General features: G+C 38.2%; 1 protein-coding gene across 2 annotated transcripts in view; it reads right to left on the reverse strand.

Annotated features, from left to right (window-relative positions):
- Positions 1-15,600, reverse strand: part of DSCAM (DS cell adhesion molecule) — a 177,763-nt gene that overhangs the window by 36,505 nt on the left and 125,658 nt on the right. For both annotated transcript variants that reach the window (XM_031556926.1, XM_010723842.3), the window contains 4 exons: positions 13,820-13,918; positions 13,017-13,205; positions 9,779-10,069; positions 4,277-4,453 (listed from right to left, as the gene is read on the reverse strand). In XM_031556926.1, the coding sequence (XP_031412786.1) occupies positions 4,277-4,453; positions 9,779-10,069; positions 13,017-13,205; positions 13,820-13,918 (756 nt within the window). The remainder of the gene's footprint in view (positions 1-4,276; positions 4,454-9,778; positions 10,070-13,016; positions 13,206-13,819; positions 13,919-15,600) is intronic.

A 15,600-nucleotide genomic window follows, 5' to 3' on the forward strand; every position in this document is an offset into this window, starting at 1 on the left:
TTTTCTTTTTTCTTTTTTATTCCAACCATAAATGGTATAAAAATATAAGAATTTCAGAGTTCTGAAGCGTGTAATGCAGTTCCTCAGCTGTACTGACTAGATTGTCAGAATGCTTTGGGTGACCAGCTCAGAAGAAAACGCTCACTTTGGTGAAAACTTTCTGAGGATCTGCACAGGTACATTCACTCTTGTGCTTCTTCCCTATGATTGAAACAACTTCCCTCATACATTCTCAGAAGCCACGCAGCATACAGCTATGATCCATGCTGTATCTGGGAAAGATGTTAAGCTATCACTTACATGTGACTAATATTCAAATGCACATTTACACGTATTCTTGCTCACAGAAATGCAAAGGATATTGTCTGTGCATCACCAACCAAAATAATGAGACGTCATGAAAGACTGTTACATGGCCATGTCTGAATGTAAAAGTACTGCAGAAAATAAAATAATGAATTCAGCAGAGTTTAACTTATTAAGCAAATTGTTGCAGTGGACAGCAGCATTAGTAAAGATAACAGTGACTTTCCTGGACACAGACCAGACAACAGCCCTCACTTCCATTCACCACTTTAAAATGCTTAACACATTTGGTTTGCCATCTGGGAGGGAAACCAGGGTCCACAATAGAGTTTCAAATTGCATGCTGCCACTTTTGAACTACCACCCTGCACTGACACTTTCTGCTTGGATTAAGATGAGAGTAAAAACAACAGGAAAACTATTTCAGAGGTTAATACTGGAGAATAAGTCATGGGGTTTATCTGTTCTAATTGACCTGCTCCACTGTTTCATGAACTCCAGCAGTCAATTGATATTCATGTGCCCTGACTTGTGGAACTACTGAATTGGGCAAAAAATAAGGGCTTTGCTGAAAACTAGACTTTCCTTCTGAAATGAGTGCTCCTGAAGAAATAAGTCATACTAGATGTGGCACAGGAGGAAGACAAAGATTTACTTGTTCCAGTATGCTAAAACAAGAAACAAAAAGGTTAAGAATGGAAAGACTACTGCTCTTATGCTACATTTACTCCACAGAAACTGAAACCATGACCCTCGTCTGAAAGAACAAATCTGCAAGTCTGAATGAAGAATGTACAGAAAATAAATCTGCAATTCCCGCTCCTTCTGTCAAGCACATTCAAAGAAAATACATATCTCAGAGCTACAAATGCAAGAATTACATTTGTAACTTGTATAATATCTTTTATAAAAACCCGTGGTTTAAATTGTTATTTCTGATGTACACTGAAGGAAAGCAACTGATGGATTTAATATCATGATTTAGGAAAAATGAGTCCTGTGCCTCAAGAAACACTACCGGGTGTTTCATATCGAGTGATAATAACAAGATATTTTCCATTTGAAAACCAATTCAGAAGAAAGTTGAACACGAGAACTACTATAATAAAACGTTTTTTTTAATAGCTTGGAGGTCAGGAAAATGCACAAGAGGTTTTAGATAACTTGATAAGGGTTCTCTGAAACAGCAATCTTGATTTTGATTAAGACTTTCAGAACATGAAATATTCTCCAGAAGAGCAAAATATGGTTAATAATAAGTCATTCTTCAAAACAAACAAACAAAAACAAAACAAACAAAAAACAACAACAAACAATTATTATCAATCTGATCTTAGGAATGAATAAACTGATGGAAAAAAATGGTATGAAACTTGATGAAATCAATGAAAGTAGTCAGAATAATTAAGACCAATGAATATAGCATTGCCATCAATCAGCCATGTCAAGATAAGACTGTATTTTTATCATAATAAAATTCTCAGTATTTAATAATATTGAAAATACTCCCACTGAAATGGGATTAGATACCTTCTAAATATTATATTTATTTTTCTGCATATTAAAGTTTTGGTACCTCAAAGTATTTTATGATTCCGTGATTTTACTAAGAATGCATGATGCAAAAAATTACCTATCATATATGATTTCCAACATACAGATTGATAAATATCAAAACATAATTTTAAGCAGAGTATATATTTTTTCTCATATATCATAGGACATTACACTTTTGGTACTTTTCCTCTATCTGGAAGTAAATAAGATAATGTCTGATAAATGTTAAAAAATGACACAAACAAGTTAGCTAGAATACACTGAAAATAACAAGTCACCAATCTAGACCATCAGGTAGGCTAGTGACTTAGCTATATTAGTATGTGGTGATATATATCAAAAATACAAGCCTTAGCTATATAATAGGGAATATTATCCTATTGTACTGTAATTAGAGAACTGAAGGATGCTCTTAATGGATCAGAACTTAAAAGTAAACTCCTAGGATGATGCTAGAGACAAAAAGGTGAACCTTGAAGGTATGTAGAGACAAACATACGGTAAAAGAAGAAAGACTTTTCCTCCATATCTGGTGCTGATTGTCTGTTTCTGAAATACTGTTCATTTCTAGCATACACAAAAGAGGAAAATTACTAGGAGATCACAGTAGAACCAGAGGAAATCCATAAAATGAATACATGATTGGATAGTTACAGAGAAAAATTCAACATCTGTTTAGTTTTCCGTTGAAAATATTAAGAAATCACTTGATCACTACTGTATAAAAAGAATATCACTAAAGATCAAAAATGTGACACAAAAAAGAATTTCTGTCCCTATCTGACAGACAGAAGTATAATGGAATGAAATGGTTGCAATTTTGAGCCATAGCTTGAAAAATTCAGATAAGAAGTGAGATGTAACTTTACAGAAATGGTAATTAATTACCGATGACTCTCAAAAGTATCAAGGATTTCTTTGACACTGGCTATGTTCAACAGAATTTATTTTTCTAAATTCCTATATTCGGAGAGGAAATCATTCAGATAAGTTATGCAAAGCCATACTGGCCAGTCATCAGCCTTCCTTAAGGGACTGTAACTCAAGAATTTAAGAAAAAACTAGATGTGCATATCCATGATTTCCTGAAGCCAAATTGCTCAAAATATCTTGCTCATTACTGGATGGAATTACACAATATTTCTGAGAAGATAAGATAATAGCATTTTCATCACCACTACCCCACCACTTATTTAATGAAGAAAGTATTGCTCAGAGGTAAATGACTTAAAAGATTTCAAATGAGAAAGTTATTATACAACAAGCTAAAGAATCAAAATGCCCTAATTTCCAGAGCAGTATCTGAACTATAAGGCTACTTGTCCTCTTTGATCTATGAATTTATCCATGCCTAGGGGCTCTGTGTCTCTGTCCTTGTTGCAAAAATATCCAAAATACTATTACAAGAGACAAATGAGACCCAAAAGAGAGAAGAACAGATGCTAAGGTGAGAAGGAATACCCAGGATTGACTCTGGTTTTAATATCATAAGCATATTTTGTTTAAAATACAAATAACTAAGCATTCTGGTGGTTCTTGGAAACTCTTAGAATCATGTTTGTGGATGATTAATGATGTTGCTATTTATTCAGTTTGTGATTTGGATGGCTTTTTTTCCAGATACTTTCAGTTTAATGTTTACTATCATGTGCTACTGCAAAACTGAGATGACCAAAAGCAGAAGTGGCAGAGTACAAGGTTCAAACACCTCACCGGGGCTCATCTGGCAGCATTTACTAGAAGACCAACACAGTGGAGTGAATTGCAGATCTAAGGCTTATTTACACAGGAAACATGACTTTGAATAAACGTTAGAGAAAATAACAGGTCAGTGACAATGACAGGTAAATGAACAGTAAAAAGTTGTAATAGTTTTGGTATAATACATCATACAGAAAAATACAGGATAATATAATAGAATAGGGATGTGCTTTCTACCCTACTTTCATTTTGTAATTCTGGAATCACTGATAATATCTGATATAAATCTGAAATCCCTTCATCTTCAGAACACCTGATTTTACACTTCAAAAATATGATTTCAGTTTATTTAGAGCACTCAAAGGGAAAAGAGGGAGGGGGAGGGGGAGGAGAAAAGAGAGGAGAGGAGAGGAGAGGAGAGGAGAGGAGAGGAGAGGAGAGAACATCAGCTGTGAGAACTACTTTCCCTTCCTTCGTGCAAAATAATGGACACAGGAGTCTTCTTCTTCTTTTTTTTTTTTTCCCCAACCAGACTATAAAATTAAAAAGATGGAATTTATATTAAAAAAAAACACATATGCTTTACCTGCTACATATTACAGGAAAATACTGCTCATTGGGGATACCATTTGGTAACATGCAGCGCCACTTATACTTTCATGTTTGGTGGGTACGCGCACATAGGAACAAAGTGACACAGTGTTCATCTTACCTCGCAGCCTCTTCAGCCTCTGCTCCCTCCTCCTTCTCCGCACAATCAGGAGCATCACAAAAAGCAGTAAGACCCCAACCAAGATACAGGAAATGGTCACCAGCATCTTTAGCCCTTCGTTGGTTGCCAGCCCCTCCTCACTTTGCACAACTGACTTAATAAGTGGAGGGATTGTACCTGGAAACAGTGTCATGACATTAGATGCTTATTAATGAAGACAAAATATTGAGTTCTCAGGAAATATAGCATGCTATATGCTTTCACCAACATGCAAACCATTAAAAAGGACTTATCATATTCAAAATGGATGCTAATGCTTGTATGTGTAGTGGCCATGTGTGCTCAATCAGTCTTGCAAGTATGTGTGCCATTGACTGCAGATTGATTATCAGAAGTCCATGTTTGTTGCACATACAATGCTGCAATCAATTTTTAAGTAATATTATATCACTACAAAGTTGTAAGAGATCTCAGAATTGGTACCTGCCTATATTACTTCTTAGAACAGAAAAATAGCACTGCTGTAAGAGATTTATGCTCTCTGCCTGCCTTTTCTTTGTAAGAGACAGGTATGACAACACACACTTTATGCTAAAGACATCACATGAATCCTCTACCCAGAAATATTCCTTTATCGCATCTTAGGGTTTCAGCAGTGCTATTGATCTTAGATTCAGATGGGCAATCTGATGCTAATACATTACAGAGTGTCTGATGTTACACTCATCAATAAAACAGAAGACCAAAACTGGATAGGAATGTGCAAATTTTGAGCCTGAAATGAGGGACATGAATCTACAAAGTACTTCCATTGGTAGGCAGCTCGCCTTTTCATTTTGGGACATATTTGCATTCTGAATATACCTGGCTTCCTGGTGATATGTAATACCTGAACTTTCCTATTTTTTCCTTTATTTCCAAAGGACGTGAGAAGAATACAGCACTTTCTTTGGAAGGCTGTTTAGTTATGGAAGGCTTCTCGCTCATTTCCTGATTAGTACTAAACTGCTGCATGCAACTACAAATGAGGCTATAAAACACAGATTTCTTGGAAATGGATAAAAATACACAAGTTTTGTGAACTGTGATGACTGTCAATGGAAGCTATTAAATTTTAACCAGCTACTGAAACATAAAATTGGCTACTTGCTTCCTAAAAGGATAGGAAGATGAGGTAAAAAACCAGACACATCCTTTTTTTCATTTTAATTGCTGTATTGTGTGGCATAGCTATATCCCATTATGGACCATATAGTATGAAAAGGAAAGGAAAGGAAAGGAAAGGAAAGGAAAGGAAAGGAAAGAGAGAGAGAGAGAGAGAGAGAGAGAGAGAGAGAGAGAGAGAGAGAGAGAGAGAGAGAGAGAGAGAGAGAGAGAGAGAGAGAGAGAGAGAGAGAGAGAGAGAGGAGGAAGGGAGGAAACAAAAAGATAACAAAGCAGTACAATGAGAGTGCCATAACCACAATAGGAAATATGTAATTTCTTTGTTTTCTTTATTTTAAATAAGAACTGTTTGAGTTGCATATAGTGGGAAGAGTAGTTCTCTCAAGAGATGGAGATAAACAGAAAAGCTACAACCATCCATATCAGGTACTTCCGAAGAAAATATTTTCTTACAGTTACAATTTGAATATTTTTCTAATTTTCCATGGTTTGGAGTAAACAAACAGTAGGATTTTTTCTTCTTGTCTTAACTGAGATACCATTTTTGCACTACTCTAAAAGCAAAGAAAGTGATTAGATGGAGAAATGAAAGAACAATGAACTCCTGAATGAAACAGAAATAACTTTCTCTAAATCTCCTTGAATATTAAAGGGCCAAATTCTACTGAATTAGAGTCACACAGACAGTTGGCTGAAGACTGCTGGGTTCAGTACTACCTAAAATTGTGTCTTGATCTTTCTAACACTTTGATTCAATCACACGGCTTCAATTTCAGCTAAACCTTAAGTATTTAGGCAAGTGAATATTATTTTGCATAGATCTTCTAAGTAAAGTAAAACTTATACCACCACTTACAAGCTTAATTGAAAGAAAAAACTGCAAGTATATGTATCCTTCACATTATCCATGTGCAGATGAACAGCAACTGGATTAAGAATTACCATAACCTAAAACTACTATCCATATAGAAAGCACCATTTCGATATTTGTTGTCTGTTCTTCTACGTTATAAGTAAGAGTAGAAAAGTGAAAGGTTTTCCCAGGAAAAAAGTCTCAAACAAATTGGGATTGTTTATTTGTTTGATTATTCATTCACTTATGCATTTATTTTTAATTTTTCAGGTCAATTAATCATCAGCTTTTGTTAGTCTGCTCAACTGGTGCTTCATAGGAGTTGAAATATGAATGTTTCTGACCCAATTTGCTCCCATTGCTTCATGTGACTTTAGATCTGTCATGAGTTTTCCAGTGTCCTGACTGTTCTTCACACTAGGAAGTTCCCTGGTGAGTGAGAATCAATTAGCATAGCTTAGAGCAGCTACCAAGCTGATCTGATTTAATGTCAGGCTACTGAGTAGCTGATCTCTGAGTCAGGAAGCTGCTTTGCAGTGCTATATACTACAGTTGCAGAGTGCTAAAAATATCTCCTCAAGTGTTCAGTGCAAATGTTCTGAAAAACAAAGGGCAAGGAGGTCACAATATTCTGCAAGCTGAAAGTGGTTAGCTGGAATATCTATGAACAGAAAGCAAAGATCTGCACACAGATCTGTCATTAACCTTTTGACCCAGTTCCCCATGAAGAGACTTCAGGTTAACAATACATAGCCACAATATTTCTCAGGAGCTCTAGTGCAGATAATAGCCAGCTACTGCAGTTCAAACAGATTGACTGAAAGAGGATGTAACTCAAGGATTTCTACAAAGTTTGTGAAGGCTTTACCTAAGACTGCTAATGTTCCTGACTTGTTCTTAGCATTTTGTACCCTCAAGCATCCATAGGAGCGTTATCTAATCTTCAAAGACCTATTCTTCTATTTTCTTTACCTTAAGGGCAGCAGTGACCCCTAGAAGCTGGAAAGGGCTAAGCTCACATCACAAGAGAAATCAGTGGTAGAGGTAAGGTTGGCACTCAAAAGTAAGTGTTGGCCAAAAAGTTTCCACTTGTGGTTTTTTGGAAAGAAAAATTCACTCTATGAAAGCAAACAGATTCTGCAGGAATTACTGGCAGAAAATGTTTCTTTCTAATCACACACTATTTTCCAGCTTTGAAGCTCCTTTAAGCCTGCACAGTGTATCAAGAATGAATAAATAGGAAGCTGGGACTCTGTAGAGATATCTTTTATTTTAGAAGCACTGAAATAGCTCTTCCATAAAATTCTTTATGTGGGAATACACACAATAATAATCTGGCAATATGGATGAACTTATCATTTCAGTTCTGCATCAAACCTAACAAATTTGGAACACTTGGAAACTGAAATTTGCTTTTCCACTCATGTTTTCTCCTCTCAACCTTGTGGTCATTATTTGAGATCATACTGCCTCTCTATGGAACAATATAGTCTTGACAAGTCATGCTTGACAAACAAAACCATTGATGCCACAAATAAGAGATTTTCAAGCTGACCAAAAGTAGTGGCCCAGGAAACTTAATGCTGCAACCATTTTTATTGTTTCATTTTCTCACTTTTAAGGATGCATACAGTAACTCAAGATTAAATGCCATGTAGGTCACGATATGTGAAAACAAATTTTGTATCATCACCTAAGGAAAAAACAGAGTCTGACAACATTTCAGATCAATGCACTTTAAGGAAAGTTTGATTTCAGTGCTTTCAGTAAAAGTTTAATATTCCAGACCTGCATTTGCAGATTATTCCATTCTAAGTTACGGCTTAAGACTGCCCAAGACATATATATGTGACAATTATTGTAGAAAATAAATAAATATATATATCCCTGAAAGTTGGATGTCACTGGTATAAAAATACTGGAAAGGACAGAGGGTAAGCTTAGTAAAATGGAAAGAAGTTACCCCATAATATTTGAACCGAGTTATTACTAACAGCATTGCCAATTAATAAAACAGGTCCTAGGTCTACATGGCAAGAGCTATCAGCATTTGTACAAGAAGTACTTGGATCTTAGTTACTTGCAGGCCTTCAGTGCTGAGATAAAATTATTCTTTCTCTGAAATAGTTTGAGGACCCTGTTGCTGCTGCAATGGCTGTGGTAGCATTATAGCATGTGTAAGATGCAGAGATTTAAGCCCTGCCTGATTCACAGCCAGAGGTGGAGTGATTGGCAAATGGATACGTTTGCTTTGCCCTTTTTTTCTGTCTGTCTTTTACAGAGGTGGGCAGTAACCCCTGGCAGAAAGGCAGGATATGATAATTCCTTCATCCTCTGTGTGCTGCTTCTGTCTGGGAATTGCCCATTCTTCCCAGAGGTGTACCAGGTTATTGACCAAGACAGTGCTGCTCAGTGTGGGCCAGAACTGTGAGTGGAGACATGTTAATACTACAGATTTATGAATGGTTAGAATTGGGGTGCTGTAGCTGGACAGCTACCAGCTCTTGTTTGAACTTGCTCACTAGCCCTGTTTAATTTAGCAGTACTGATGTAGCCAAGTGACTGCACAGTGCAACACAATATCCCTGGCAACACAGCAATGTATTATATTGGACATTCCAGAAAAGCTCTGGCAGTTCGCACTAAAGTAATTCAAAAGATTGCCATCTGGAGCCATCTGTACAGCCTTTTTGCCAGAAATATGGCCATTCCTTACTATAGAGTCAGTAGAAGCACACATGTACCACCATCATTTGCAATAAATATGCCAGGATATGAGCTGGAGTGACTGACAAATTGGAGTGTTTGCTCTCACTTTCTCATTCCGGCTTTGCAGGGGCAGGCAGTAACCCCTGGCAGAAAGGCAGAATGCAACAGTTCCTTCATCCCCTGTGCCTGACTGCTGGGCATGACAGAGCCATCTGCCACAGCCATTAGCTTCACTCTTCCTTGTCTGTAAATAGGTATAATAGCACTACCATTGCTTTGCCCTTGGAGAATGTTGACTGGAAGCTTTTCTGGAAGACAAGCTAGTTAGCCACTCCGCTGTGTCACATAATAGGTTTTGAGCTGTGTCACAAGGACACTTTGGAATAGCAATGCAGCTGGTCACCATAGTGAATGGCTGTAGGAACTAACTGTATGGAAAAAAAAAAACCTTCATGGAACAGATGCACTAAATACATGCCTCTGTGAGCACTGGAACTAATGACACCTGCAGTCTTATGGTTACATGTCTCATAGTCGACTGACTTTGGTGCTGGAGCATTTTCTCAGCAAGGACAAATAATCCCTCTTTTCTGTCTGTCAGCCTATTGTCATGAAATCTATAGGCATTTTACATCTTAGAGACTGTCACTCCTCTGTCAGCATGGCTAACCAGATTTAAAAAGGATTAGCAGACAGGAAGACATAAGGAAAAACATCACATAGGAAGTTAGAATAAAAACAATGCCTCAGACATGTTACTAAAAAGATATACTTACTGCCATCATAATTGAGCGTTGCAAATTTGGCTTGTTTCTCTGCACAGCCAGCACTGTTGCAAACCCTCATTTGCAATTCATACCAGGTTGCCTCCTGGAGGTCATACAGTATGTAGGACTTTGACAGAGATGTTCGCTGAGCAGTTGTCCAGACTGTTGTCCCAAAAGGCCGGTACTCCAGGGTGAAAGAAGTGATGGGGCAGCCACCATCATTCCAACCAATCAGGTTCAGCCTCACTCGGGTGGTGTTGATGCTAGCAAAGAGCTCTTGTTCCTTTGAAAACTGTGGCTCTGGTAGCAATGATATATTTCAAACGAAACACTTAAGTATTACAGTTACAGAGCTCTCAAAAATGTAATACTGAGAGAACAATTTCTGGAAAAGCCCTAACTTCATCTTAAACTCAATATCTATATATTCTACTTCTGTTTGCATAGATTGGCAAGAGTCAACTTATAAAATGAGGGCAAAAACTTGTCACTAAATACCTCTGCTCACTGCATTACAGAAGAGGAAGGGAATTGGGCAGATTCCGGGAAATTACATTTGCAGAAAATGTCCATTTTGAGAATATAAAAGGAAACATATATTTTTCAAAATATTGATATGTTGACTTTGCACATGTATTTGAAAATAATACACACTTTTAGTTTTGTATTTATAATTTAAGATATTTCCATTAAGAAGAGGGTTGTCATTTCTACTTACTGTTCTTGCTTTGGGAAAAACATTTACTTTCAGTTGCTATTTAAATTAAAGTTCTTAGTGAATTCTATGTAAGAAAGATATACAGACAGTAAAAGTGGTACCTTTGAACAAACATAATAACAGTAGGTGGACAAGACATATCACCAACAAATGTTATTTATTTTAAATTTATTTATTTAAAATTGTAAAGTATGTAGAAGTATTATTCTGCTAATTGCTTAGCAGAAAAAAAAATATTTTAATGTTGGACATTACAATTAATGTAATGAAAATGATAATATTCTATTTTATTCTATACAGTAAAAGCACAAGGCTGGACTATTAGATAAATAAATAATTGGTTGGATGGGCATAGTCTGAGGGTTGTTGTCAACAACTCTATGTCCAGGTGGAGGCTGGTCGTGAGTGTTGTCTCCCAGGGCTTCATCTTGGGACCAGTGCTCCTCATCATCTTCATTAACAGCACAGACACTGGGATTGAGTGTACCCTGAACAAGTTTGCTGATGACACTAAGCTCAGTGATGCAGTTGACACAATAGAAGGAAGAGATCCTATCCAGACGGACCTGGACAGGCTCAAAAAGTGGGCACTTGAGAATCTAATGAGATTTAAACAAGGCCATGTGCAAGGTGTTGCACTTGGGTCAAAGCAACCCCAGAAATGTGTACAAACTGGGAGAACTCCTTGAGAGCAGCCCTGCAGAGAATGACCCGGGGGTCCTGGTGGATGAGAAGCCAGACATGAGCCAGCAATGTCTGCTTGCAGCCCAGAATGCCAACTGTATTCTGAGCTGCATCAAAAGAGCAGTGGCCAGCAGGGAGAGGTGACTGTCACCCTCTGCTCTGCCCTCGTGAGGCTCTACCCAGAGTACTGCATCCAGGCTTGGGGCCCCCAGCACAACAGCACACTGCTGGGAACAACTTTGAACATGGTCTGACAGTGATATAACAAAGTGGAATGGCTTTTAACTAAAAGAGATTTATGTTAAATAAATCAGGAAGAAATTTTTTACTAAGAGGATGGGAGGTGCTGGCACAGGCTACCAAGAGAAGCTGTGGGTGTCCCATCTCTGAAGGAGTTCAAGGTCAGCTTGGATGGGATCTTGGGCAGTCTGACTGTGTGGATACCAACACTGCCCATGGAGGGAGGGTTGGAACTAGATGATCGTTAAGGTCCCTTCCAACCTAAGCCATTCTATGATTCTATGATATGATTCTGTGAATGAGGCTACTGCTGTGCCTTGATGAGCTGTATCAAAATGTACACTTATTCATGATTTCCACAAGAATCAACTGCTGTGTAATATGAACTATTTTATTTGGTTCTGTTAATAGCTTTGTTTAGAGCTGCTTCTACAGCACTCACATGTATAATGATAACTTCAACATTCGAAATCATAATACTCCATTCAATCTCTAGATGTAACATGGGGTGTTTATATCTAATTCCAGAAAAAATCAAAAGGCTGAGAGATTTGTTTTTTTACGAACGATTGGAATCTGAAACATGCATAAACCTCCCCTTACTCTTATATTTGAGGTAAAAAAAATCTGGAACATTCAATTACTTCTCTACGTGTCAGTGGATCATTCTCCCTGAATAATGATAATCTCAGCATGTACAGAAGTGATCTGCTGTCTCTTCTGAGATTCAGCAAATCACACCAACTGCATTTGCTGTATATTTGCTCTTCCTTATGCCAGTGGGTGTTGAGAAAAATTTCCACCTTGCTGTGACACTTTGGAGATCTGCAACTGCACAGGTGAGATGAATAGTATAGAGGATAGACACACCGTTCATGGTAAACTACTATAAAACAGCTCCCACATCAGAATATTTCATAGAACTGATGTGAAGAGATGCAAGATGAGCTGATCTTTAGGGCAGTGTGCAAAGCTACTCCATTCTGTGGAAATAGCACAGGTCTAACTGGGTCTGTTGCCAAATTTGTTCATAATTGTGATGCACACTCATGTGGAATTACCCTCAGCAACAATGACCATGACACCCACTTCTGAGTTATTTAAGAACTCCATACATTTTGGCTATTTAGCCTTACAGTATTTTATGCAAACTTCTGTATTTTTTACGCTTATTCTGCTCAAATAGATGGCTCTTGAAATACCAGCTTGGAGAAGAAATGAGACATTGGCTCAATATACATCTCATAAATGTACCTCCCATCTTCCTTCAGCACTCAGACAAATAAACTCTTGAAGTAGAGGAAAAAAATTCCTCTTGGAAATAGGAGTAGTTGGAATTACTATAGCCTGTGATAAGAGAGACATTGGCTTCCCAAATATCTAGCAATCCATTTTAGAACAGAATTATTTATGATATAAGGAAAGAAGACCAGCTAATACGCAATTCAAGTTCTGCAGTGACAACCTTTTATATCAAAACATGGACAGAACGGAAATGTTTCCAAAGCCAATATTTAAAAATTCAAACCTGTCATCTAATCAAACCAAGATCTATAGCAGGAGGCAGGAGCTTTAAGTGAGCAAATGGCACGCAAATCAACATACCTTTTCCAAGTGTTTTGGCCTCAATGATCTCGCTGATGCGTCCTGGTCCCACTCCATTCTGTGCGGTTAAAGTAAACTTGTACCAAGTGCCACATTTCAATGTTTCTAAACGGTAGGACCTCTCACTAGGACTAATGGGAAAACTGCCCCATTGCTCACTGTTATCTTCCGAATACTGCAAAATATAACCTATAGGCAAAGCACAAATAGCAATGATAAGCCAGACATGAATCACAAATTCCACAGGAAATACAAGTCATTTTAAAGACCTCATAAAACTAGAAAACTCCTGAGCACAGGAAGACATACATTTCTTCCTTGACTAAGAGACATCAAGCAATATACACACTGCCTACTCTTACAACTACTTAAATACCATTTTTATGATAGCTTCAAAGGGAAAAGAAAAGGATAGACATTTCTAAATACTCTTCAATCAGTGTCAAAGACCAGATGATGAACCTGGACCCTCAAAAATGAATGGTTAGAGTTTATATGTCTGGAAAATCAGAGAGAGTAACTGTCATAACAGATGAGGATACACTGGAAGAAAGTGATTACATCTGTGATTGCACCAGCACACAGAGAAACTGTTACTTACTGAAAGCTTTTATCACTACAATAGTGTAAATTAAATGATGACAGCAATACCGATCATTGGTAGTTTTTTTTTGTGTTTGTGTGTGTTTGGTTTGCTGTTGTTTGTTTGTTTGTTTGTTTTTGTGGCCATTCATAATTCTATGCTTATCCTATTAACATCTGACAATTTAGGAAGAAGCTACAATTAATCTGAATTACATTACCTCGGATAGAACTGCCACCATTGTCTCCAGGTATCCAGGAAAGAGTGATAGAGGAAGATGTAGTTTTGGAAACAGTAAGTCTTGGCTGGTCTGGTGGAACTAAATGGGAAATATTTAAAAACAGAAAACAGATTCAAGTTACTAGATGTGATCTTAATCCCATCTGATGGTCATTTATCAAATAACTGTTTTGAGTTGAGAAAAAATGTACATGATTTCTGTCAAAGTGTCTGTTTAAATGAGATCCTTGGTTAAGACAGAGCAGACAAGTTCTCATTTTTTGTATTTAAAATTCTACACAGTTTTGTCTTTCAGTTCTTACCTCTTGATATTCTCCTAAGTTTGATTACCTAGCTTATCAAACATCCTTTTAAGTGCCATATGAACTACCCAACCACTTTTTTCCCATTATTATTCAGATCTGTTTTATGGAGAAGCTGAATTCCTAGTGGTAGGAAATAGGTGTCCACTCACAAATGATGTCACATTCATGATTGCATTTGCAAGCAATTATGGGCAAAAGAAAAAAAGTGCCTAACAAAAGTTTTTGCTGGTGTAGCTGTGAAGCTGAACAAATCTGGAAACAGATTCAGCAACAGGTTCTGTTGCTCCTTGTAAACATTATGACAGTGTGTAAACTAAGAACCTCATGGTTCTCAGAACCAGCTGCTGACAAAGCACAGCAGTAAGATAGATATTACCTCCCACCCTCAGCACAGAGTAGAACTCAGTGTGAAAGAGCAAATAAAGAGCCATGCTGTATCCCAGCAAGGCACTCAGTCTAAGGAGAAGTGAAATTTTGTGTAGGGACAGAGACTGGATCAGGGAAATTAGACAGTTTAGGCTTACCCTAAAAGACCTCTGATTGATTATCCAATTGACCATCAAGATAAGTGGGTGGGTTTCCAGAGCTCAACACTCCAGGACAGAAAACAGGGAAGCCAGTTTTCTTTCCAGTCTTACAAAGCTATCATGAGTCTGTCATGTAAAAGGTATTTACTAATGTCCTAGTTACAACCTGGAAAGCTCACTCTTGTCTTCTGCCTGAATCATTTAGGTATTCCTGGAAGTCTGGGATGCTACTCAGAATATACCCCCAACGATTCAGGTGGAGGCAGTCAGAGAGCTCCTCCTCCATCTGGACTGTCACAAGTCCATGGGACCAGATGGGCTACACCCTCAGGGGCTGAGGGAGCTGGTGGGGGTGATTGCTGAACCGCTCTCGGCCATCTATCAGCGCTCCTGGTTAGCTGGAGAGGTCCCACAGGATTGGAGGCTTGCTGATGTGACTCCCATCTTCAAGAAGGGCCGTAAGGAGGATCGGGGGAACTATAGGCCTGTTAGCCTGACCTCGATACTGGGGAAAGTAATAGAGCAAATCATCTTGGGTGAGATCATATGGCATGTGCGTGGTGTCCAGGGGATCAGGCCCAGCCAGCACAGGTTCATGAAAGGCAGGTTGTGCTTGACCAACCTCATCTCCTTCTATGACTGAGTGACCAGACTGGTAGATGAGGGAAGGGCTATTGATGTAGTCTACCTAGACTTCAGCAAAGCCTTTGACATGGTATCTCACAGTGTTCTCCTGGGGAAACTGGCTGCCTGTGGCCTGGACAGGTATACCCTTTTTTGGGTAAGGAACTGGCTAGAGGTCCATGCCCACCAGGTAGTGGTTAATGGAGTTAAGTCCAGCTGCGACCTGTTACAAGTGGTGTCCCCCAGGGGTTGTTACTGGGGCCCATCTTGTTTAATATCTTTATTGATGACCTAGATGAGGGGAT

The sequence above is a fragment of the Meleagris gallopavo genome, chromosome 1 (assembly GCF_000146605.3).
Source record: "Meleagris gallopavo isolate NT-WF06-2002-E0010 breed Aviagen turkey brand Nicholas breeding stock chromosome 1, Turkey_5.1, whole genome shotgun sequence".
Taxonomy (NCBI): Eukaryota; Metazoa; Chordata; class Aves; order Galliformes; family Phasianidae; genus Meleagris; species Meleagris gallopavo.